At 37.4% G+C, this 23,768-nt stretch overlaps 1 protein-coding gene across 1 annotated transcript; it reads left to right on the top strand.

The window, feature by feature from the left end:
- Nucleotides 1–740: 740 nt before the first annotated feature.
- MYCT1 (MYC target 1) lies at nucleotides 741–23,724 on the top strand. The gene is given in 3 exon segments (XM_049903999.1): nucleotides 741–796; nucleotides 798–913; nucleotides 19,775–23,724. Coding segments are annotated over 3 exon segments (684 nt in total). The 3' UTR covers nucleotides 20,287–23,724.
- Nucleotides 23,725–23,768: the final 44 nt, after the last annotated feature.

Here is a 23,768-nt window from a genome sequence, read left to right on the forward strand (position 1 = left end):
TGCTCTCCACCTAGAAAAATTATTTTCCGTCTCCCATACAGTGTATGAAAGCCATCTCTCCTCTCAGACCTCTCCAGGAAGAACAAATGCCTGTGGTCACTGTACTTTATTTTTTGGCACTTCACTTATGCTGTTGTTGAATGTTTGCATTGTTCCCTAGTTGATTTTAAATAGGCTCCTTCAGTGTAGAAACTCGTTTTCATATTTGAATACCAATGGAAGAGCCATAGAAAGTATGTTACTTTTATAGAAATATTTATGAAATGCATCGAAGAACTACCTTTTCAAAATTAATATACCAACACAGAGAGACATGTTAAGAATTTTACTAATTAAATTTTATTTTTCAAAGAGGACATTAAGTTCAACTAATTCATTATACTTGGAGAGAATATGGAATTCTGAATAGTTTTCTCCCCATAATTTACCACGTAAATATAATTTTCTAAAGAGTCTCTTTCTCTATTCTATACTAATTTAACCCAAAGTCCTGATTCTGAGTGTTTGGAATCTTCCTTTTTATGTCAGTAGGGGATGGACAAAGATCAAGAAAAAGAGCCTCTTATCCCAAAAGCAGTTTTGGAGGTGGCTGTGAAGAGGGTACTTAGTAATTTAGCTGAGGAAATGACGAGAAGGAAATTGTTTTGTGTCTCAGGAACCATGTGGAATTTCAAGATAAGAAAAAAACAGTTGCTAATTTGAGTATAAAAGCAGGAAACATGATACACTTATTTCCTTTTATGCAAACACAAGTGTATGAGGGGTTGTGTGAAAATTACTTTTCTTGCTCAACCATAAAGACATAGAATCAAGGTGCTTCTTTTGGACATATTGACTTTTCTTTCTTTCTTTCTTGTGGATATCATGGCTAATAACACGAGTTTAGGGAGTCCATGGCCAGCAAACTTTTGGGGTAAGATATTTTCTTTGACTTATTTTACAGTTAATATTGGGATGCAAGAGAAGTACTCCATAATTTATCCAAATATTGAAAATCTCTGCGACATTTTTACTGTGAACTGGTTATTTAAAGTTTTTACTGATTTATTCCAAAAAGTACATTTGTATAGAAATGTTTCTAAAGTGTGCTATGAAGACATTCAAGAAGAATATAGGCTGTAAGTATAGGTTTTGGCAGGGGTTATAAAACATAATGAGAAGAGAATAAAAAGGCAGAAGTCTTTGCTGTTTGGGATATGACCATGTAGATTTTGTGGAAAAAATGAACTTTTATTTCTCTTAAGGTTATAGATTATGTATTTTGTTTAACGAAACCAAGAATTTCTACGGAGCTTATTTTAATTTACGTTGTCAGTGTTATACTCTTTCATTTTCAAAGTGAATCTAAATAACAAACTGGTACTCAAATGAATTTAGAATGTGGTCATATAGATAAAAAATGGAAAGGTGTTATGAAATGAGAGAAAATAATAGAAACAATTATGTAGAAATAACATCTTGTATAACATTACAAAGGAAGCCTACAACGAGGGAAAAAACAAATGCTAGAAAAGTGTTTTTTGGCTGATTTCAGACATAGTAGAAGCTTATAGCCAAGTGCTCGGTGATGTTCACAGCAGTAAGGTGGTGTTGAGGGCAAAGTTACCAGCTGCTCAAGACTAGCAGGACAAGGAAGAAGGGCTAAGGTGTAAAATCGACATGTACTCTTTGGCTCAAGGAGTTCTTGTGGGGCAGAGATTAAGCACTGGGCTGCTAACTGAAGGATTGGCAGTTTCAACTCACCCAGCCACCCGGAGAAGAAAGACTTGGCTATCTGCTTCTGTAAAGTTCACAGCCTAGAAAGCCCTATGGTGCACAGTTCTACTCTGTCACACGGGGTCGCTATGAGTTGGAATCGATTTGACAGCACCCAACAACAACACTCTTGGGCTTAGGAACCTTTTAAAAGTAAAGAGCGTGACTTGAGGGTTTTTTTGTGTGTGTGTGTGTGTGGAGCTTATAAAGAGATCTAGGGTCCTGTTTCAAAGTCCAGAACCAGTTTTAATTCCCTCAGACAACTATTTCTGCCTTTTTGTTGTGATCCCTGAAACCCTGGTGGTGTAGTGGTTAAGTGCTATGGCTGCTAACCAAAAGGTCAGCAGTTCGAATCTGCCAGGTGCTCCTTGGAAACGCTGTGGGGCAGTTCTACTCTGTGCTGTAGGGTCACTATGAGTCAGAATTGACCATGACTTTTTTTTTTTTTTTATGAGTCAGAACTGACTGAGGGCAATGTGTTTTTTTTTTTTTTTGGTTGTGATCCCAGGGGGTGTTTTGGGAATTGATGGTCAAGTGAAAAGGAAACAAAGTAGCTGACTGCCCCTAACAACCTCACCTAGTTGTCAGCCATCACTGACAATTGCATGAAGGGAATTCTTTGTTTCATCAACGATTTATGTTTGCTTTAAATTTGGACAGGAGAGGCATTGGTGAGCATCGTATAACTATATAACAAAATTAGGAAGAAGAAAATAAATCATGCTTGCATATTTTAAAGAATGGCTTTGGTACTGAGTTATTCTAGGGAGATACCAATAGAAAATAAGGGTTTGAATTGTGGGAGGGTCTAATTATATGTGTTTGTTACAATATCATTCGCTGTCCTCTCTGTGGAAAGTGAGTGTGCTAAACACGTGCTGAAAAGTAGCTAGGGCGTGTTTATACTAAATTCATCAGTATAAAAATAAGTAATTTTTTAAAGTTATTCCAGAATGAAGTAACTTCTATTTCAAAGTTAATCTGCAAAAACCAGATTTTTTCCCAAACCATTGAAAGTTAAATTTTAGTTTTACTTAAGAAAAAGAAATTATTATCCACTACTAAAGTATGGATAATAATAAAAATGAATCTGATATTGGTAAGAGAATATTTAACTAAAGTCCATTTATTGATCCTCAAAAATTTAGCTTTTTCCTATGGAAATCAGTGCTTGAGAGGGAATTCCTATTTGTTGACCCAAAGACAGTCCTTTGTTATAGTGTTCCTTTGTTTTAGCATGTGAATATAACAGAAAAGAGATGGAAATAGTGAAAACCAGGAAGGGAGGGCTACATTGATAAGCATTAACAAAACCAGTGCAAACGTGTTGAGCAGACATACGCCCTGTTTGAGGATTCGTGGCAAATATATGAAAGACTGCAATATTGCTTTTAGGATAAAAAAATGGGAAGTGTGAGATGTAAAAAGGTAAATGTAAAGATAAAAAGTGTAAAAGTCTTCTGAAATATAAATGCCAATATTTTTTATTTTCATTTGTTTCTGTATTAACTTGATAGTTACTTTGATCACTGACTGTACAAAAACACTACTTTGAAAATTTTAAAAAGTGCAGGGCAATGCATTCCCTATTGCTGCCAGATCAACTACCCACTTGGCATTTTAAATTCAGAGATGAAAGAGTAGCTTAGAAAAGCGAAATGAGTACATTGACTCAGAACTTTTCCAGATTTAATACCCTGACATGTTTAAGTTCTTTCCAAATATAGTTTTCCCGGTTAACTTGCGTGAGTGCTAAAAATCAGGTCATGCTAAAGTATTACCAGTAATGCTAGCTTGCATTTTAATAATAATCGCCCACTAAAACTTACTAAATATTGTGCAAGTGTTAAAGTACTCATCGCCAGAGTTGGCCACCGAATTGGTTTGAGAGTGACAAGAGAGCTGAAGCCCACCGCCTTGCCCTTCTCACCTTTGCTTTCTTAAATGCACGTTCCTTCCCTGTAAACATTCCTCATGACAACAACAGGAAATCGTCTGTGAAAACTTCCTGTACTCTGCTCTAATGAAAGAGTTGACGAGTATCCTTGAACTCACTTATCCTCTTAGTACCTGAGAGTCCTAAAGAAGTTGTAGTTTTGGTTATACCTGCTGCCTTACCATGCGTTTTTCCTATTTTAATGGCATTGCGAAAAGTAGATGGGAAAAGAGTGGTCTAGGAGCTTACATTTATTCACCTTGTTTAATCCTCACCAAAGGTACAATGCCTGTCCTCAAGAAGATTATAGTTTTGGAGATGATGATGTGTGCATGAAAATATATGCACATATAATTTTAAAATACTACAAGATAATATGAGTTCAAATAGCAATAATTGGCAGTATGTTACAGGAGTTTAAAAAAATATGGACTGAAATGATGCTTAATTCCTTAGAAATATATGGGACTTCAGCTGTTCCTAGACAGTCCGGTAAGATTCAAATAGGGAGATGAGTCTGGGGTGGATATTTTAGTCATTCTTTTTTTTTTACTCATTAGCTCATTCATTCTTTCACTCAGTTCATTTCTTCATTCGGAAGTGTTGGCTGACCATCTGTTATATATTAGGAAATGCGTTCAGTGTTAGTGATATAAATAAGGCATAGTGTGAGAAACTCAGAGAGCTAAGGAGAAATGTTAGCAGCCATGCAGAAGGAAAAACACCCAAGACGTTGTGGAGAAATGAATGGGTTTGCGAATGCAAGTTACAGGGATATATTTGGAAAAGTAGATTGGAGGGAGATTTGGTAAGATTTTGAGTATCAGTACAAAAGTTCAACCTAATTGAATGTAATCGCTTTCAATCAAGTGATTTCTCCCCTCCTTCCTCCTCCCTAGGACTTTTCTCTAAGGTTAGAAAGGAGGTGAGGTGGGTATGAGGGATATATACTATCCTGGTTTTTTGGGCATTGGAAGGAGAGCCCTTGGCTCTCTATCAAGCTCTGGCCTCTGCCGACATCTACTGGCGAGTATTGGTCATCTGCTTTTGGGGCACTGACTTCTCTCTTTCTCCATTGCTGAAGTCTCTTGTATAAAATCTGGCTGATAGTATTCAACATTTGCCAACAGCATAGTTTTCTTTCTCATAAAGCCCCCTCCGTTCTCCTGGCTCTCACTCAGGCACATTTCCCTCTGCCTCAGTGGCAAAGAACAATTTTGGATGCTCTCCTAGAAGGCTCTAAGGGAACCTCAGGAGTCTGGGCCTTATCAGGGATGCCACACCAGAGGTACTACCCCACCCACATTCCTACTCTGCCCTTTGGGCACTCAGGGTTTCACAGTGGGGCTTGCCATCTTCACCATCTGGACCCCAGGAATCTGGGAATGAACACGAGTTTCGTCGGGATTCCCCTAAATCAACCTGCAGCTCATCACAGGAAAAGATGGAGAGGTGGTCCCCTTCTCCCAAACCCTCACTAGTCATGTATTCCACGGCTCTTCTCCTTGTCTCTCCAAGACTCCTCCTCACTACGCTGCATGTCATTGGCTCATAAGCCACAGTTTAGTCTTCCCAATACTGCTTTTCAAGATACAAGGTTATGTTCTTGAGTTCCTTAAGCTTTTAGCATTTTGAGACTGAAACTAACAAAGTCCAAAATACTCTTTTTTTTCCCCTCATAACATCTACCTATTGCAGTGAAAAAAATAATAAAAAAGATTGATTTTCAAGACTTTCATTTATTCTGTATACTTAATAGTTCATGTAAACCAAAACCCATTGACTTATAGTGGCCCTATAGGACAGAGTAGAACTGCCCCATAGGGTTTCCAAGGAGCAGCTGGTGGATTCGAACTGCCAACCTTTTGGTTAGCCACCGAGCTCTTTAACCACTGCACCACCAGGGTTCCAATAGTTCATGGGGTCATTTAAAAACGAAGCATGACTTTTCCTTTGTGAGTCCTTGGCTACAGCCTGAACCCCCTTTAAGGTAACTGATCACTATGACTGAAGAGATGAAGGGTTGTGAATTGATTTATTGTGGAGTCAGATGCTGACAAGGAGAGAAAACTTTGATAATTAGCTCAGACTTGTATTTCTCTGCCTACAGAAACATACGGCTCTTAGGGTTCTACCCAGTAGATGGGAGTAGGGATGTTCCCGGAGAAGTTGAGGGTGGGGGACTTATGGGCTGGGCATATACCTCAAGGATTTCCTCTATATCCTCCCCCGACCTCCCCCCCCCCAAAAAAAACAGTAAGCAACTACTGGCTATATCTCAAGTGCACTTCTACGACTTGTATTTTAAAGTCTTGGGCATCTATGGTTTAATAATTTCCCTCATCACAGTTACCTAGAAAGTTTAGAAAACTAGTGTTTACAAAAATGGTCCTTCACACTGCTGCATCTGAATGACTTAGAATTATGAGAATTCTTCTCTCTCTCTGGACTCCGAACTCAGAGATTATGATTCAGTAGGTGTGAGATAAGGGGCCCTGGTGGCGCAGTGATTAAGCTCTGGGATGCTAACAGGAAGGTTGGCATTCCGAACCCAGGTCAGCAGTTCGAATCCGCCAGGTGCTCCTTGGAAACTCTATGGGGCAGTTCTACTCTGTCCTATAGGGTCGCTGTGAATCGGAATCGACTCAATGGCACTGGGTTACTGGGTAGTGGTTTGACGGGAGTAAAGACCTGTTGATCAGCTTCTGTAAAGATTACAGCCAAGTGAACTGTGTGGGGCAGCTCTGCTCTGTCACATGGGGTGGCTGTGAATTGGAATTGACTTGACAGCACACAACAACGACAACAACAGATGTGAGGTGGAACCTGGAACACTGTACTTAGGACTTTTGCCTCTAAGTTAATGAGAGAAACCTGTCTGTCATTATCTTTTCTTGTGATATTCTTATTGGGTTTTGGTATCAATGTTAAGCAGGCCTCATGGAACAGTTTGCAAAGTGGTCCCTATTTCTCTGTTATCTGAAAGAATTTGGGTGCTATTGGCATTGTTTATGATTTAAATGTTTGGGAAAGTTCACCAGTGTAATTATCTATAGTCTTCTTAACAGGAAGGATTTAAACGACAGATTCACTTTCTTTCATAAAAGTGAACAACTCAGATTTTCTATTGATTCTTTTGTCAGTTATGGCAATTTGGGTTTCCTAGGAATTTTCCCACTTGACTTAAATATTTCATATATTGCCTTAAAGTTGTTCATGATATTCTCTCATATATTTTTGCAACTTTTTTTTTAATGAAAATGTTGAAACCTAGTGAAAAGTTTAAAGAATTTTACAGAGACCACACATATATCTACTACCTAGATTCTCTTACTAATATTTTACTGTCCTCATTTTATTACACATCTATCTACCCCTTAAGATATTATTGATTTATTTCCAAGTAAATTGAAGACATCAATGCACTTCCCCCTAATTACTGTAGCATGCGTATCATTAATTGGAATTCGATATATTTTTTTACAGTTTATTTTTTTCTTTTTGTGGTCCAATTTGTATACAACAACATATACAAAATTAACATGAAACACACAGATCATAATGGAACATTTGCTGTGTTTTGACTGAAATACGTACGTACCTGCGTAACCCAAGCATCAGTCAAGATATAGAACATTATGGTCAACTCCAAAAATTCCCCAATGTCCCTTCTCAGCCATTCCCCATTCCCATACCAATCTGACAGGAAACCACTATTCTAATTTTTTTCTCGAACAGATTCATTTTCCCATTTCTTGAACTTCATAGCAGTGGAATCATAGTGTTCGCTTTTTAACATAAGCCTTCCTTCTCTCACATAACATTTTTGCTATACATCTGTGTTGTTTGGTATCAGTAGTTTGTTCTTTTATCTTTCTCAGCAGTATTTATTACATATCACAAGTTGATTATCCATTTTCCCATTGACGGGCACCTTGATTGTTACCAGTTTTGGCTATTAAGAATAAAGCTGCAAAGGACATTCCCGTAAAAGTCTTTTTTTTGTGTGGCTGCGCTTTCATTTTTCTTGAGTAACTTCCTAGAAGTGAGTCCAGGTGTTGGCTTATGTATACCAGAAATTGCCAGACCTTTTCACAAAATGAATGTACAATTTAAAACTCCCTCCAACACTGTATGAGGGTTCTAGTTGCTTCATATCCTTGCCAAAAATTTTGTATTGTAAGCCTTTCTAATTTAGCCATTCTGGTCAGCATGTAGTTGTAGCTCATTATGGCTTTACTTTACATTTCCTTGATGGCTAATGATGTTGAACAGGGGTTAGCAAACTCTGGTCTGCCGCCAAATCTGACCCACCACCTGTCTTTATAAATAATGTCTGGAACACATTGACACCCATTTGTTTGCATGTCTATGGCTGTTTTTGTGCTACAATGGCCCAGTCCAGTGGTGACACAGATTATATGACCTGCAAAGCCCAAAATATTTGCTACCTGGTCCTTTACAGAAAATGTTTGCTGACCTCCTGGTGTTCAAAATTTTTTCTTGTGTTTACTGGCCTTTGAATATATATATTTTTGAAAATGTTTATTCATATCTTTTGCCCATTTTAATTGTTTTAGTTTTGGTCCTTTTTTTATTGAGTGGAAAGTCCTATATATGTCCTGGTTATCAGTCCACAAAGAGATCAGTGTTTGTAAATATTTTCTACTGTCTGTTACTTGTTTATTTTCTCACCAGTGTCTTTGGATGCGGAAACCCTGGTGGCATAGTGGTTAAATGCTGTAGCTGCTAACCCAAGGGTTGGCAGTTCAAATCCGCCAGGTGCTCCTTGGAAACTCTATGGGGCGGTTCTACTCTGTCCTATAGGGTCGCTATGAATCAGAATCGACTCGACGGCACTGGGTTTGGTTTTTGGTTTTTGGGTCTTTGGATGTACAGATTTTTTAAATTTTCTAATGTCTATACTTTTTTTTTTTTTCTTTTGTGAGTGTTGCTTCTGGAACTTGTCTGAGAAAACTTTGCTTAATCTAAAGTCATTAAGATAGTCTTCTATTTTATCTTCAAGTTCTTTCATAATTAAGACCATGGTCCATCTTGAGTTTAGTTTTTTTTATAGAGGTTCGGAGTAGAATTCCCCCATAGAGTTTCTAAGGAGCAGCTGGTGGATTCAAATTGCTGAACTTTTGGTTAGCAGCTAAGCTCTTAACCACTCTGCCACCAGGGCTCTGTTGGCCCTATAAAAAAAAAAATAGCCCTGTCTAATCTTTGGCTGAAGGGTGAACCTCAGGAGTGACTCAGTACTGAGTTAAAAGGGCGTCCAAGGGCTATACTCTTGAGGTTTCTCCAGTCTCTGTCAGACCAACAAGGCTGTTTTCTCTCTCTTTTTTTTTTTTTTGGTGAATTTGAACTTTGTTTTGCATTTTTCTCCCACTCTGTCAGGGACCCTTTATTGTGATCCCAGCTAAAGAAGTCGGTGGTGGTAATTGGGCACCATCTAGTTGTTCTGGGCTCAGTCTGGTGAAGGTTGTGCTAGTTGTGGTCCATTAATCCTTTGGACTAATCTTACACTTGTGCCTTTGGTTTTCTTCATTTTCCTTTGGTCCAGCTGGAATGGGACCAGTAGATGTATCTTAGACGGCTGCTTGCAGGCTCTTAAGACCCTAGATGCTACTTATCACATTTGGATGCAGAATATTTTCCTTACAGACTATGTTATCCCAGTTGAGCTGTATGTACCCCAAGACCATGGGTCTCCAGCCCTCAGCCCAGTAGCTTGTTCCCTCAGGGCATTTGGATTTAGATATATTTTGGAAAAGTTTGTGAACAGAGTTTGGGGCTCCTTCTCTCCGATTCTTTTTCAGGATTTCACCCTCATATTTTATTAGCTCTGGTTTCACCAAACTCTGCCCGTTTCTCCAGACCAGAAATACTGGTCTTTTTCTATTCAGGTTTTACCTATTCCTTCCATACAGTTTAAAGTGAAGCCTGCCCTCAGGTTTGAAAAGAAAAAAGAAGCTCAGCCAGTGCTGTTCTTCAATTCCAAGTGTAAACTATCCTCTTCTCCAATATCTCCCCACAGTTTAGGTAGGTTTTTTTTTTTTTTTTTTGTATTGTGCCCAGTTTTTATAGTCATCTATTTTTTTTATACCAGGAAATGTCAGTACATTAGGAAGTTACTTGGCAATTATTACTGGAAGTGGAATCCTATATTCATATGTTCCTAGTGCCTGTGATATCTGACTATCTGTACTGATGCCCTCTTTTTCATTCCTGATATTAGTAATTCTCTCTCCTCCCTTCATCATTCCTACCAGTAGTTTATCGGTTTTGGTTAGCGTTTTTTTTTTTCAAAGAAACGACTTTTAGCTTTGTTAATTCCCTCTCTCTCCCCTTCTTCGCCCCCCCGGCCCCGTTTCATTAAGTTCTTTCTCTTACTCGTTGACTGATTTATACATTTCTTTAGGTTTTATTTAGTGGTCTTTTGCTAGTTTTTTTGAGATGGATGCTTATATCATTGATTTTAAGCCATTATTTTAAATATATGCCTCTATAACTATAATTTTTTCTCTAAACATGACTTTAGGTGTATCTTACATATTTTGATATTTCACATTGTAAATATAATTCAATTAAAATATTTTCTAATTTGCATTTGATTTTTTAAAATATGCTTATAGGTTCCCTTTCTCTGATGAAATTTTCAAACTTGTTATTTATTTTCTTTAACATATTGATTCACAGTTATTTTAATATTTGTGTCTGATAACTCTACTATCTTAATAATTTATGGATTTTTTCTATTGTTCGTTCTCTTGGTTTCTGTTCATTTGGTCTGGTCTCCTGGAATGCCTTGTAAGGTATTAGTCAGTCTAACATTACGTTAAACACTGTAGAAATAATTTTAGACTTTGAGTGAGGTTATTTTCCTCTAGAGAGGAAGGCTGGGGGCAGGCCACCTTAATCCAGTGTGAGATTGACCTGATCTGTACCTGTGTTTCAACCTTCGTGATGTCTGCTCTTTTTCCTGAGTGCCTAAGGAGTACTTATTCAGAGGCCCGGCCTAGAGTCTAGAATGCTTACCAGGGTTTCCCTCCCTTGGCAATCCCCGATCTTCAGTTTTTGCTTTCCAAGCCTGCTGTGTTTTCATAGAGTACTAGTCAGAGTCTTTGCCTCTCTGTACAGATAATGGTAACAAAAGATTTTTTTTTCTCCTGGAATTTGCACTGTCTTGGTAGATCTCTGATGCTTTCAAATAGATTTTGAAAAATATTTTTAATCCATATAAAATATGATTAAACATAATTTAGTCCATCAAAGCCAGAAAGAGATATGCTCCTTTTGTTCCTTTTGAGTATACCCTTTACTTTAGCAATACTGGCTGACTCATCTTCTTCAAACATAACTTATATCCTGTGCTTTTGGTCATACCTACTTCCAAATCTGGGGTTTGTCATCTAGCCTTTTTCTCATTTGTCCATCAGGCATCCAGGCATACCCAAAAAGACATCTTAAATCTTAGCTCTTTCATAAAGCTTTTTTCACCCATTCCAGGTATAAGTATTCCTACTATCGGTACTGACAGCACATAATACCCATGTAACAGTTCTAATTTATATATTTTTTAAAGAATATAAATTAACGAGTCTAGTTTCCATTAACCTGGAAAGACAAAGAAAAATCAAGAGTGCTAGTTAGGCACAGGAGGCAGAAAAGGATGCGATTTTAAATAGGGGTTCAGTATAGGCCTCAATGAGAAGGTGATATCTGAGGAAGGACCTGAAATAAGCCATACAGGCATCTGAAGGAAGAAACATTTCAGGCAGAGTTAACAACTAGTGCAAGGCCTTAAGTCACAGGCATGTCTTGTGTATTTAAAGAATGACAAGGATGACCCTGTGGCTGGAACGGAATGAACCAGGTGAAGGGTAGTAGGAGATAAGATTATATAATTGGTGACTGATGAAGTAAGGCCTTGTGGCCATTTACAGGGGTTTGGCTTTTCCTCTGAGAGAAATGGAGAATCACTGGGGGGTTTCAAAGAGAGGAGTGATGTGATTTGGCTTACATTCTGCCTGCTGTATTGAGAAGAGAGCATAGAGGGGCAAAGATAGAAGCAGAAACACCGATTAGAAGGCTATTGGAATACTCCAGTTCAGAGATGGTGGTCCCTAGGACCCCTGTGGTAGTAGAGGAGACAGTGAGAAGAGATGATTTCTGGGTATGTTGTGAAAATAAAACCATCAGGATTTCATGAAACATGAGCTATACATAGAACACATTTACACTTTTGACTGTTTATTATAATTAATCAAGTTTTCGTACCCTAGATATCATTCTCTTTTAAAACCATTTTTTCCCCAGAAGTCTTCCTATTGGCCCAATGATCATCTTACATACTCTAGGTCCCAAGAACAATATTGACTTGCTTTAGTAGTAGCAGAGCTTATGATTCTTATAACTGTAAAGGGTTTTCTGAATTTTTTAAAATTAATGTTCCATTTTGTTGCCAATAATAAAATCAATTTCCGAATGTTGGTACAATTCAACTCAAGGCCACTGGATGGTGAACTCTACTAAATTTTAATGCTAAAGAACAACATTTGAGATATTGATAGATTTACTGAAAACCAGATTCAATATTAGATTCTTAGAATTAGAAGGCATTAAAGTGGCCGTTATTATTACACCAAGAAGGGTCAAATGACTTGGATAAGTCACCCAACTCTTAGTAATAACAGCTTTCATTCATTGAGGGTTTTCTATGTGCAGGCCTCTTTCTAGTTGTGTAGAAGCCAATTAGTATAACAATACCTATTTTATATGACATGGGATGCCTTACCAATATTAGAATTTGTTCTTTTTATCTTCAAAAGGAGATCTGCACTTTAAAAAGTAATCATTTGCTGTAATTAGTTACATTACACTGTAACGTATCAAGTAAAACTATGGCACATGTTTTCCTCCCTTAAGATTGTTGAAAATATGAAGGCAAGTAAGTCTCAAAGAAGGAATATTTGTGCAGATTTCTTTATTCTTTCAGATACATTTTCTAGTCTTTTATACTAGGTTAGAAAAAAAGAAGGTTACCAAAATTAATTGTCAAAAGCCTGTCAGAATGGAACACTGTATATGAAAATTTAAAGTTGTGGGGCCAATATTTGCTGTTTTCGTTATATATTTTCTAGATTTCAATTTTGGTCAGAAAAATGATTAACCGTAGTTATTTTTTAAACCTATTTATAACCACCCTGGAATAATCATGATTCTTGATATTTCTTTGTCATGTCTTTTTATTTATTTATTTTTTTGCATTTCTACATTTATTTTTGAAGTTCGTATGTTTGTATTCAAGGAAGTTTCCACGATGGACAAGTTTTTACCATACATTACAGAAGACTTAGAAAATCTTATGTTGGCATTATCATTTATAACTATTAAAAAAAAAAAAGCCTTTCTAACAAGGTCGTAAGAATTAGTACAATAATTTCTAAAACATATTTTAGCAGACATTATGGGTTTAGGAGTCATTTTCATGTAAGTGAACTCAATTGAATAATAAAAATTAAGAAAATTCATATCGAAAGCAATATGTTTATTTTTTAAATGTAACCTTTGTAGCTCTATCTTATCTTACTTTATATCACTCAAAATTTTACACTGCTTATTATTCATGTCCACCACTCGTCTGTCAGTTTGTCATGCTGTGGTGGCTTGCCTGTTGCTGTGACGCTGGTAGCTATGCCACTGTTATTGAAATACCAGCAAGATCTGCCACGGTGAATAGGTTTCAGTGGAGCTTCCGTATTAAAGCAGACTAGGGAGAAGGATCTGGCAGTCTACTTCAGAAAACATTGGCCGGTGAAAACCTTATGGGTAGCAGTGGAACACTGTCGGATATAGTGCCAGAAGATGAGCCCCTCAGGTTGGAAGGCACTCAGAATACGACTGAGGAAGAGGTGCCTCCTCAAAGTAAGTTGAACGTAATGATTTTGATGCAGTAAAACTTTTGGGTCCTCCATTTGCTGATGTGGCACAACTCAAAATGAGAAAAAACAGCTGCAAACATCCATTAATAATCAGAACATACCAAAGATGAAGAAATTGCAGATTTTACCAACTTCTACAGTCTGAAATTGATCAAACTTTCAATTAAGTTACATTGATAATTACTGGTGATTGGAATTCGAAAACTGGAAACAAAGGAGAAAGATCAGTAGTTGGAAAACGGCCTTGGTGATAGAAATGATGCAGGAGATCTCATGAAAGAATTTTGAAATTCCAACAACTTCTTTGTTGCAAACATAAATGGTGACTATACATTTGGACCTTATCTGATGGAATACACAGGAATCAAATTGACCACATCTGTGGGAAAAGTTGATAGAAAAGTTCAAAATCATCAGTCAGAACACGGCCAGGGGCTGACTGCAGAATAGACCATTGATTGCTCATGTGCAAGTTCAAGCTGAAGCTGAAGAAAACTAAAACAAGACCACGACAGCCAAAGCTCGACCTTGAGTATATCCCACCTGAATTTGGAGGCCGTCTCAAGAATAGGTTTGATGCATCGAACACTGATGACTGAAGACCAGATGAGTCATGGGATGACATCAAGGACATCATCCATGAAGAAAGCAAGAGATCATTAAAAAGACAGGAAAGAAAGAAAAGACCAAAATGGATGCCAGAAGAGACTCTGAAACTTGCTCTTGAACATAGGGTAGCTAAAGAGAACAGAAGAAATGATGAAGTAAAAGAGCTGAACAAAAGATTTCAAAGGACAGCTCAAGAAGACAAAGCAAAGTATTATAATGAAATGTGCAAGGTCCTGGAGATAGAAAACCAAAAGGGAAGAACACATTCAGCATTTCTCAAGCTGAAAGAACTGACAAAAAAATTTAAGCCTAGAGTTGTGATATAAATATGTGCAAAAATTTGAATGACACAGGAAGCATCAAAAGAAGATGGAAGGAATACACAGAGTCACTGTACAAAAAGAATTTGGTTGACGTTCAACCATTTCAGAAAGTAGCATATGACCAGGAACTGATGGTACTGAATGAAGAAGTCCAAGCTGCACTGAGTGCATTGGTGAAAAACAAGGTTCCAGGAATTGATGAAACACCAATTCAAATGTTTCAACCAACAGATGCAACGCTGAAGTACTCACTTGTCTATGCCAAGAAATTTGGGAGACAGCCACCTGGCCAACCAACTGGAAGAGATCCCTATTTGTGTACATTCCAATGAAAGATGATCCAAATGGAACTGAGAAATTATCAATGTCGTTAAATCACCTGCAAGTAAAATTTTGCTGAAGATAATTCAAAAGCAGTTGCATTATTTCTACCTTGTTGAAGAATAACAAATAACATACAGTATATATCAAAGAGCCCTTGTAGTGCAGTGGTTAAAGCACTTGGCTGCTAACCAAACAGTCAGTGGTTGGAAACCACCAGCAGCTCCAAGGCACAAAGATCTGGAAGTCTGCCTCCTTAAGGTTTACAGCCTCGGAAACCCTATGGGGCAGTTTTACTCTGTCCCATACGGCCTCTATGAGTGAGAATCAACTTGATGGCACTGGGTGGTTGGGATATATCCTATAGCACATTATTTTCCAACTTTGTTCCCACTTTTGTTTAAGCCTTAAATCTGCAATAAAATCTGTTAAATGCTTGCTATCAATCATTTTGCTGAAAATTTAACTTGAACCAACCAAGTAGCTCATGTCTTAACAAAAACAAAAAATCGAACCCGTTGCCATTCAGTTGATTTCAACTCGTAGGGACCCTATAGGACAGAGTAGAACTGCTCCATAGGGTTTCCAAGGAGCAGCTGGTGGATTCAAACTCCTGATTGGTTAGCAGCTGAGCTCTTAACCACTACACCACCAGGACTCATATCTTGGTTGGTTAAAATTCGTTTTCTAGTAGATTCCTAAAGAAGAGCATGTGGACACAGAATTTCCTGAACTCTTGCAAGTTTAAAACTGCTTTTCTATATAATCTTGATCTTTAGGAGAGCTTGGCTGGATATAAAATTTTTGTTTCACACTTTTTTTTCCTCAGGTTTCTTGTAAATGTTGCTCATTGTTGCCTTGATAGATACATTGTTTTTCAGAAGCATGATGCAAGCCTAATTCTCTTTCTCTCATAAGTTATTGTGATCCTGAGGAAGTTTTCTGTATCTTTACAACCTGAGAGTTTTACCAGTGTATGTCAATCTATTATTCCCTGCATACTTTGTAACTTTGTTTTATCTGATATGATTTTGGGGGTTGTCTGCTATTTTTTTCCTGTTTCTTCTTCATCCTCTTTTTTCATTTGTGTTCTGAAATTTTAAGTTCTGATTCATAGTGTTTTCTCCTATCAAATGCTTAGTTGAGAATATTTCATCTGTTTGAGATTACTATATTACAATTTTTATTTATTTATTTTTTTGCTTTGCTGTTTTTTAGGGGAAGGGTTTTTATCAGCAGAATTGTTGGACTTTCATTTTGTCTTTTATTTTTTTGTAGCCTTTTTTTTTTTTAATAAATGAAAACTGTGCCTCTTAATTTCTGTGGACAGGGCTGGTGGTTGGGAATGGTTTTTGAGATTCTTAGTTGAAATACGCCCTCTTATCTCAGTGTGGGAAAGTATGGTGTTTTTAGTAGTTGAGTTTTAATTTTGGAGGATGTAGGTGGGCGAGGAATGTGTTTCCTTTGACTGCTTTTGATTCAATTTTGTCTTGAAGCATCCTAAGTTTTTCCATCACTCTTTCTTCTTTACCCCCTTCATTGGGTGGTTCCCAAAAAGCACCTCTCCTCTTGTTTTTTTTTTTAAAAACAGCTTTATTGAGAAATAATTCACATACATTGTAACTTACCCACTTAAAATGTACAATTAAATGTTTTTTACTATGGTCACAGAAGACCCAGGGTAGCACAAATACTTAAGCTCTTGGCTGCTAACTTAAAGGCTGGGGGTTAGAGTCTACCCAGAGGTGCCTTGGAAGAAAGGCCTGGCAATTTACTTCCCAAAAAACAGCCATTGAACACTTTATGGAGCACAGCTCTGCTGTGACTTACGTGGGATAGCCATGAGTCAAAACTGACTTGACAGCAACTGGTTTGATTTATTACAGTCACAGGGTCGTGCAATCATCACGATAAGATTTAAGAACATTTTTTCTCTCTCTCTCTCACACACACACACACACACCTAGAAACCCTGTATCCATTAGCAGTCTCTTCCATTCTCTCCCACCTCACCTTCCAGCTGTGGGCAATCACTAACCTATTGTCTTTTTCTATAGTTTTACCTGGTTCAGGACATTTCCTATAAGTGCAGTCATACTCGATGTGGTCTTTTGTGAATGGCCTGTTACTCTCTTCTTCATTAGAAGTAGGGTAAGGATTACTTTCCTAGACAGTCTCCTCACATTCCTACACGCTCTCATACGTTCCTTCCCTAGAGGTAGTGTGCTCTTGTGCCAGAATACACTTGTTTCCATTTCCCAGATTTGTCCTTACTTTCTGTGAAGGTTTGTGGAGAGGAAGCATAGCGGACAATTTTTTGGTGTCTGTTTATTTTGTTGTTCATTTTCCAGGTAATCTGAGATTGGGATGTTCTTTGTCTTCTAGTTAGGCCAAAGGTATAGATTTTGTGTACTTTTATCTGTTCTTGTTGTTCTCTATTGTTTTTCAAAAGAAATGTTGGGAAATTCTGATTTATATGACTGTCATTTCCTTGGCAACCCAGAATTCCGGTAACTTCTCTTTAAGCAGAATTTTGGATTCTAAATATTTGGGGAGCTAAATTATTCTGGAATTGTACTCTAGCACCAAGAAAGCTTATTGTAGGTTCTGGCTGTATTTACTTGCTTCTTTTCTAGTCAGAGCCTTACTCTATGAAATCCCTGTCTTAAGGGATTGCATTTTAAGGCTATGACTCAATATTTTTTCTGAGACACATTTTAAAAGAATGATACTGGGCTTAGCAGAGATGTCCTAAATCATCTTATTATTTAGAAGCCTTTGTATTATAAGGAATTTGTTGTTTATATTTGATATAGAAAATTGTTTTAGAGGATTTTTATATGAATATTTGTGAAGATAATTGTGGAAATAGGACACAGTGAACACAGTTGAACATAGGTGATCAATATAACTATAAAGTAGGAATTAAATATGCCCTAAAACTATGGAGTTATGCTTATTCTTATATAATTATTAACATTGGTTTGTTCTGTTTTTCTGCAAACTAGATTTTCTATATATTGTCATATATTACAACCATAAGCTGGAACGTACCTTGGCAGTCATAAAATCTACCTCTCATTTTTTAAAAATAATGGTATCAGTAAGTTTAAACGAATTCCTGAAGATCACAAAACAGGAACAGAGTTGAGCTTGGAGCCCCTCTGTTAGTTAGCTTTTCCTGTGTAGCAAATCACCCCAAAACATAGAGACTTAGAACAGTGATCATTTGCTTAGCTCAAGATTCTGTGGGTTGGTAATTTGGGCTGGGTTCAGCTTGAAGGATTTTCTGCTGGTTTTGGCTCGTTGCTACTGGGCTTTCTCATGTGTCTGCAACCAGTTAGTAGACTGACTAGTATTTGAATTACCTAGAGTGTTCCCATTCATATGTTTGGAGGTTAGTAGGCTCTTGGCCAGGGCAATAGAGGGGACTGGGCCATGGTCCTTTATCACCTGGCAGGCTAGCCTGGTCTTGCTCATATGCTGGCAATTGCAAGGGCTGAAGAACAGCAAGGGTGGAAGCTGAAAGGAGTCTTGAAGCTTATACTTGAGCATGCTATTAGTCAAAGCAAGCCGTGAAGTCACCCCAGATTTAAGAGGTGGACAAATTGACTCTACCTCTTGATGGGAAGAACTGCAAAGAATTTGTGATTTTTTTTCCTCCCAATCTCACAACCCTAATTAGTTAATTGCAGTCCATGGCTTTCTCAGTACAGTACCTCTGGATGGGCAGTTAGTAATTTAGCTTTGCCTCTCTACTTAACAGTAATGAATTTTTGTCTAGGAAATTTAGGAGGCTTTATTAAAGATGTGACCTTTGAAGTGAATTTTGAAGAATGAGTTTTCCAGACATAAAATTAAAAAAGAGTAACCAGGTACAAGGAAAAATATATGGAAAAGCATAGAATTTTGAAAGGAATTGGAAGGCTATGGAATAATGAGAAAATCAATATGAGTAGAGGGTAGGAAAAGTGATAGGAAGTGAGGCTAGAGGGGTCTTCTAATATCTAGAGAGTTTTTGCATGTAAAGCAGGGGCTCAGCTACCCAGTTTCAATGAAGAGTATGGTTTCAGTTCACAAGGCCAGGCAGTGAGGCAGAATTTCCATATATATTTTTTTTCCAGCACAGGAAATCTGAACGAATTACAGTGTCTTTGAATTTGAGGATACTGGTGTATAGCAGAGATTCTGTGGTGATTCAGGGACAGGAATTTCATTATCACCACAAGGGCGTGGTAGCAGCGTGAGCTGGAACTTGGAGACCAAGAAAGAGCCCAATTGTCTGCATAGGTCACAGCTCAGTTCAGGAAACAGGACATAAATCACTCAGCCCAGCAGATGGCACTGCCCTAGCACTTTCTATCTGAGAAGGAGTACAGAAACTGACACATCAGGAAGCCTGCAGGTGAAAGACATCACTGGGACTCATGAAAGCCAACAGTGAAGAAAGCTAGGTCAAAAAAGAAAAAGAAAAAGGAGACTATGAAATCATTGGTCAGTTTGGCACGTCCGCTAGTACTGTAACTCAAAAGGAAATCATCTTTGGAGTGCTTTTGTAACTCTGAAAAAAAAAAAAAAAAAAAAGAGCTGAACTATGAGATTCTTCTTAATTCTTAAACATGATAAAATAGCATGAGCAACCTGGAATGCTACCGCTAAAAACTTCCTTTGATATCCTTTTTCTTTCATAAGCGGAAGTACGTCAGCTTCCATTTGCTCAGACACACCTAGCACCTCCCATCTTCTGTTTCCCTAACTCAAAGCAGGTTTAAGTGAATCATGTATGCAGTAACTTGCTCTTTGCACTCTGACGTGTTGCTTTAGTTAAATACCTATCTAAAAATTGATTTAGCTATTTGTTTTTTTGTTTTGTTTTGTTTCAGAGGATCTTATCATGTCCTTCACAGTGTCCACGGCAATCGGACTTATAATTGGAGGATTTTTCTGGGCTCTGTTTGTTTGCTTGTCTCGAAGAAGAGCCAGTGCCCCCATCTCTCAGTGGAGTGCCAGCCGGCGATCTAGGTCTTCTTGCAACCACGGACTCAACAGAACTGGATTTTATCGTCACAGTGGCTGTGAACGCCGAAGCAACCTCAGCCTGGCCAGTCTCACGTTCCAGCGACAAGCTTCCATGGAACAAGCAAATTCCTTTCCAAGAAAATCAAGTTTCAGGGCTTCTACTTTCCATCCCTTACTGCAATGCCCACCACTTCCCGGAGAAACTGAAAGTCATGTGATGACTCTCCCTCCTTCCAGCGCCTCTCCCGCCGTCAGCGCATCCCACAGCCTGAGTGGTCCCGATGTCCACTGGTCCAGTAGCAGCCTGCGCGTTGGCTTTTCCACGCCGCCCCCCCCTGCCTACGAGTCTATCATAAAGGCATTTCCAGATTCCTGAATAGGGTTTTTTTTTTTTTTTTTTTCTCCTTTGTTTCTTGTCTTTTATTGAAAGAAAATTAAAAATGGGTTAAGTAGAATTTTGAGGTCATGGCTGAAACTACGAAGGAGTTTTGAGCTAAATATGCTCACACAAGTTGGATATTACCATGTATAATACAATTTCTTTGAACACATTTTTGTGCATGTCTTACTAAAAAATAGTTTTTTCCAAATAAGTACATATTTATATGTTTTGTATTCGGAGCCCCTGGTGGCGCAGTGGATAGGCGTTCAACTGCTAACCAAAGGTCGGCAGTTTGAATACGACAGCCGCTTCTTGGAAACCCTACGGGGCAGTTCTACTCTGTGCTATAGGGTTGCTATGAGTTGCAATGGACTCAGCGGCAATGGGTTTTTATGTTTTGTATTCAACGTAAGGCTTATTGAAGATAGTGATTCTAATCTAACAAGCAGCTGTGATATAGTATATATATTTATACTAAAATTAAAATGCTAGATATGTGCGGTTTACAGTCATTTATTTCTCACTGTGACTATAAAGGGAAAAAAATAGTTTTCACTTTTTGTAAAAAAAAAAAAAAAAAAACCTACCCTACAGAATTACAATTTTACTTTCTTAGAATGACAAGTGAACCATCTGACATCTTATAAACTTGGGTTTTTAATGGATTATGTGGGCAGAAACTGACAGAGAGTAAGAAATCCTAGTTTCTTGATTTCATTGATTTATGACAAGTGAGGGAATAGAGCAAAGGAAGCTGAGCTCTGGTAGTGTCATGTTGTCGTTGTGTACCGTCGAGTCTTTTCTGACTCATATCAACCCCATGTGACAGCGTAGAGCTTCCCCATAGGGTTTCCTGGGCTGTAATCTTTATGAGAGCAGATTGTGAGGTTTTTTTCCTCATGTAGCTGCTGGCTAGGTTCGAACCGCCAACCTTATGGTTAACAGCCAAGCACTTTACCATTTTTTGCTACTAAGGCTCCTGCTGGTGTCATTAAAAAAAAAAAAAAAAAAGGGTGTCATAGGATACTGCAAATTTGGAACTTATGTTTTTTCCCAGACACACTCTTTGTATACTTGTCCCAAGAACTGTGATCTATTTCACTGAGACAAAAAATCCTTTTACTTACTAACGTGATGATGTAACTTCTTCACTCTTGTGGTTGTGCTATGTTGTTATGAAAACAACAACAAATCCAAATCACTTGACCTAAAAACAAACTTTGGACTTACGTTTTTCTTAAGGGATAATTTTTTTTTTTTTAATACATCTAGAAACTAGGGAAGCAGTTGATCCAGGAATCTTCTTCAGTAACTTCACAGATGACAAAAGTAAGGGAGACAGTCTGCCATTGAAAAAGATGTTACATTCACCAAGAATACTCCTTCCTGGGTTGACTCTTAACCACCAGGCATCAGCCCTTATCTGCTTCTCTGTGAATTCTGAACCCCAAATCTCTGAAGAGTCTTTGTCCAATGATCAAACCGTGCCATATGGCACAGGGACATTGGTTCAGACATTTGTTTCAGAGGCCTACTTCTACAAGTGGCCACCGTCTTAAAGGAGAGCACATCCCCAAATGTGAGTGCCAGAGTTTCAGTGGCCAGATGCGTCTTTTTCATTTTAGGACATGAGTTCACTAGAGTATTACTAACAAGGTCTGTGGTTCATTTCTGATGTAGTGAACATTTTGTTTATTTCTCTGAAAACTGGGATTTTTAGTGAAGAAAATTTACGAGCATTTTAGTTTCTGCAATGCAGTGGTGGGAGCCCTGGTGGCGCAGTGGTCAAGAGCTCGACTACTACTAACCAAAGGGTTGGCAGTTTGAATCCACTAGCTGCTCCTTGGAAGCCCTATGGAACAGCTCTACTTTGTTCTATAGGGTCGCTAGGAATGGGAATTGACTCAACGGCAAAGAGTTTTTGGTAATGCGGTGTCTGAGTTAATAGTGTCTGGCTCAAGAATATAATAATTCTTATGTAATAAAAGATTCTGATAGCATTGTCTTTATTACTTTTATTTAGCTAGTATTATCCATTGTTCCTCCAAGACAGTTATTCTCAATGATGTCTGTAAGTAGACGTCCTCTAATGCAATGTGACAGGAAGGAGGAAAGAAGGTGAGGGAGGGAGAAAAAAAAAGCTCACCAAATAACCAAGTTATTGTAAGTTGGTTTTTAACAAGGAAATTTAGCAGTTTTCATATAGCCAAGTAAGATTTTAAGAGAGTGTTAACTTAGTAATCCTTTTTTCTTTATTTGTATATCATCCTTAGTGTGTAATGTGAGGATTAAGCCAAGTGTATGGTTTTTATCTAGAATTTACATTGGAAGTAAAAGCTGCTTTGTATCTCTTAAATTAGGGAAATGAGAGCAGAAATCTTCTGGTGTATTTAACCATCTGGCCAAATCATTACCCTCCTCTGCCCTGAGTTATGAAATAATCAACATGATTATCTTGTAAATATTGTCTAGTGCATGAAATGTGAAATTAAAGCAAAAACTGGAGTTTTTTTTGGGGGGGTTGTAATTTTTTAAAAAAATGTTTTGTTGATTATGAAATAAAATTAAACTGATGTCAATGCTGGTATACAGTTTATGTAGTGAATAACAAAAATATTCCCTCCTAAAAAGCAAGAAGGTAAGAAATTGTAAAATGTAGATATAAATTAGGAAAATACTTTAGATAGAGAAAAATTATGTTATTCAGGGTCTCAAACTTATTAAAATTAATTGAGTAAGAAAAGTCTCCTTTTTACTGTGGAATCATAGCCCAATCTAGACCATTCTTTGTAAACTAAAAGATTGAGACAAAAACTCTATTTTGTATAAAAATGTACAATAGAAAAAGGGTGACATCACAAATAAATGGGATTTTTCAATAAATTCATGCAGATCAGAGAATTAGTAAGTTATAAAAATTAAGTTATGAAATAACTAGAACAGAAATAACGTGAATGTTGACACAGTGTGAAGAATGTAATGATACCACTGATCATTCTAGCTAGAAACTGGAATGGGAGCAGGTTATGCTGTGAGTATTTTCAACAAAAATAAAACTAAATAATAATAATAGTAATTAATTTAGATTCTTACTTCATTGTCTACCCTAAAATAATTCCAGAATTATTTAATTAACTTATTTATAAAACAAACATTTTAAACACAGGCCGTATTAACATTAGAGAAAATTTGAAATGAATGCTTAGCACAGCTATGAATGGGAAGAGGAACACGTTCTAAGAGCCAAAGGAATGGTATAAGTTTTCAAGGAATATATTAGTAACTTTGACTATTTTAAAATAAATTCTAAAGTTCTGTTCATCAGAAATTTACCCAGTTTGAAAGTTAACTTTGATTATTCAAAAAATTCTAAAGTTCTGTTCTTCAGTAAATTTATCCAGTTTGAAAGCAAGAAAAAAAAAAATTGACACCTAGAGTAAATATGGCAAACACATGGCCAACATCTATATATTATG

This window comes from Elephas maximus, chromosome 1 (assembly GCF_024166365.1).
Source record: "Elephas maximus indicus isolate mEleMax1 chromosome 1, mEleMax1 primary haplotype, whole genome shotgun sequence".
Lineage (NCBI taxonomy): Eukaryota > Metazoa > Chordata > Mammalia > Proboscidea > Elephantidae > Elephas > Elephas maximus.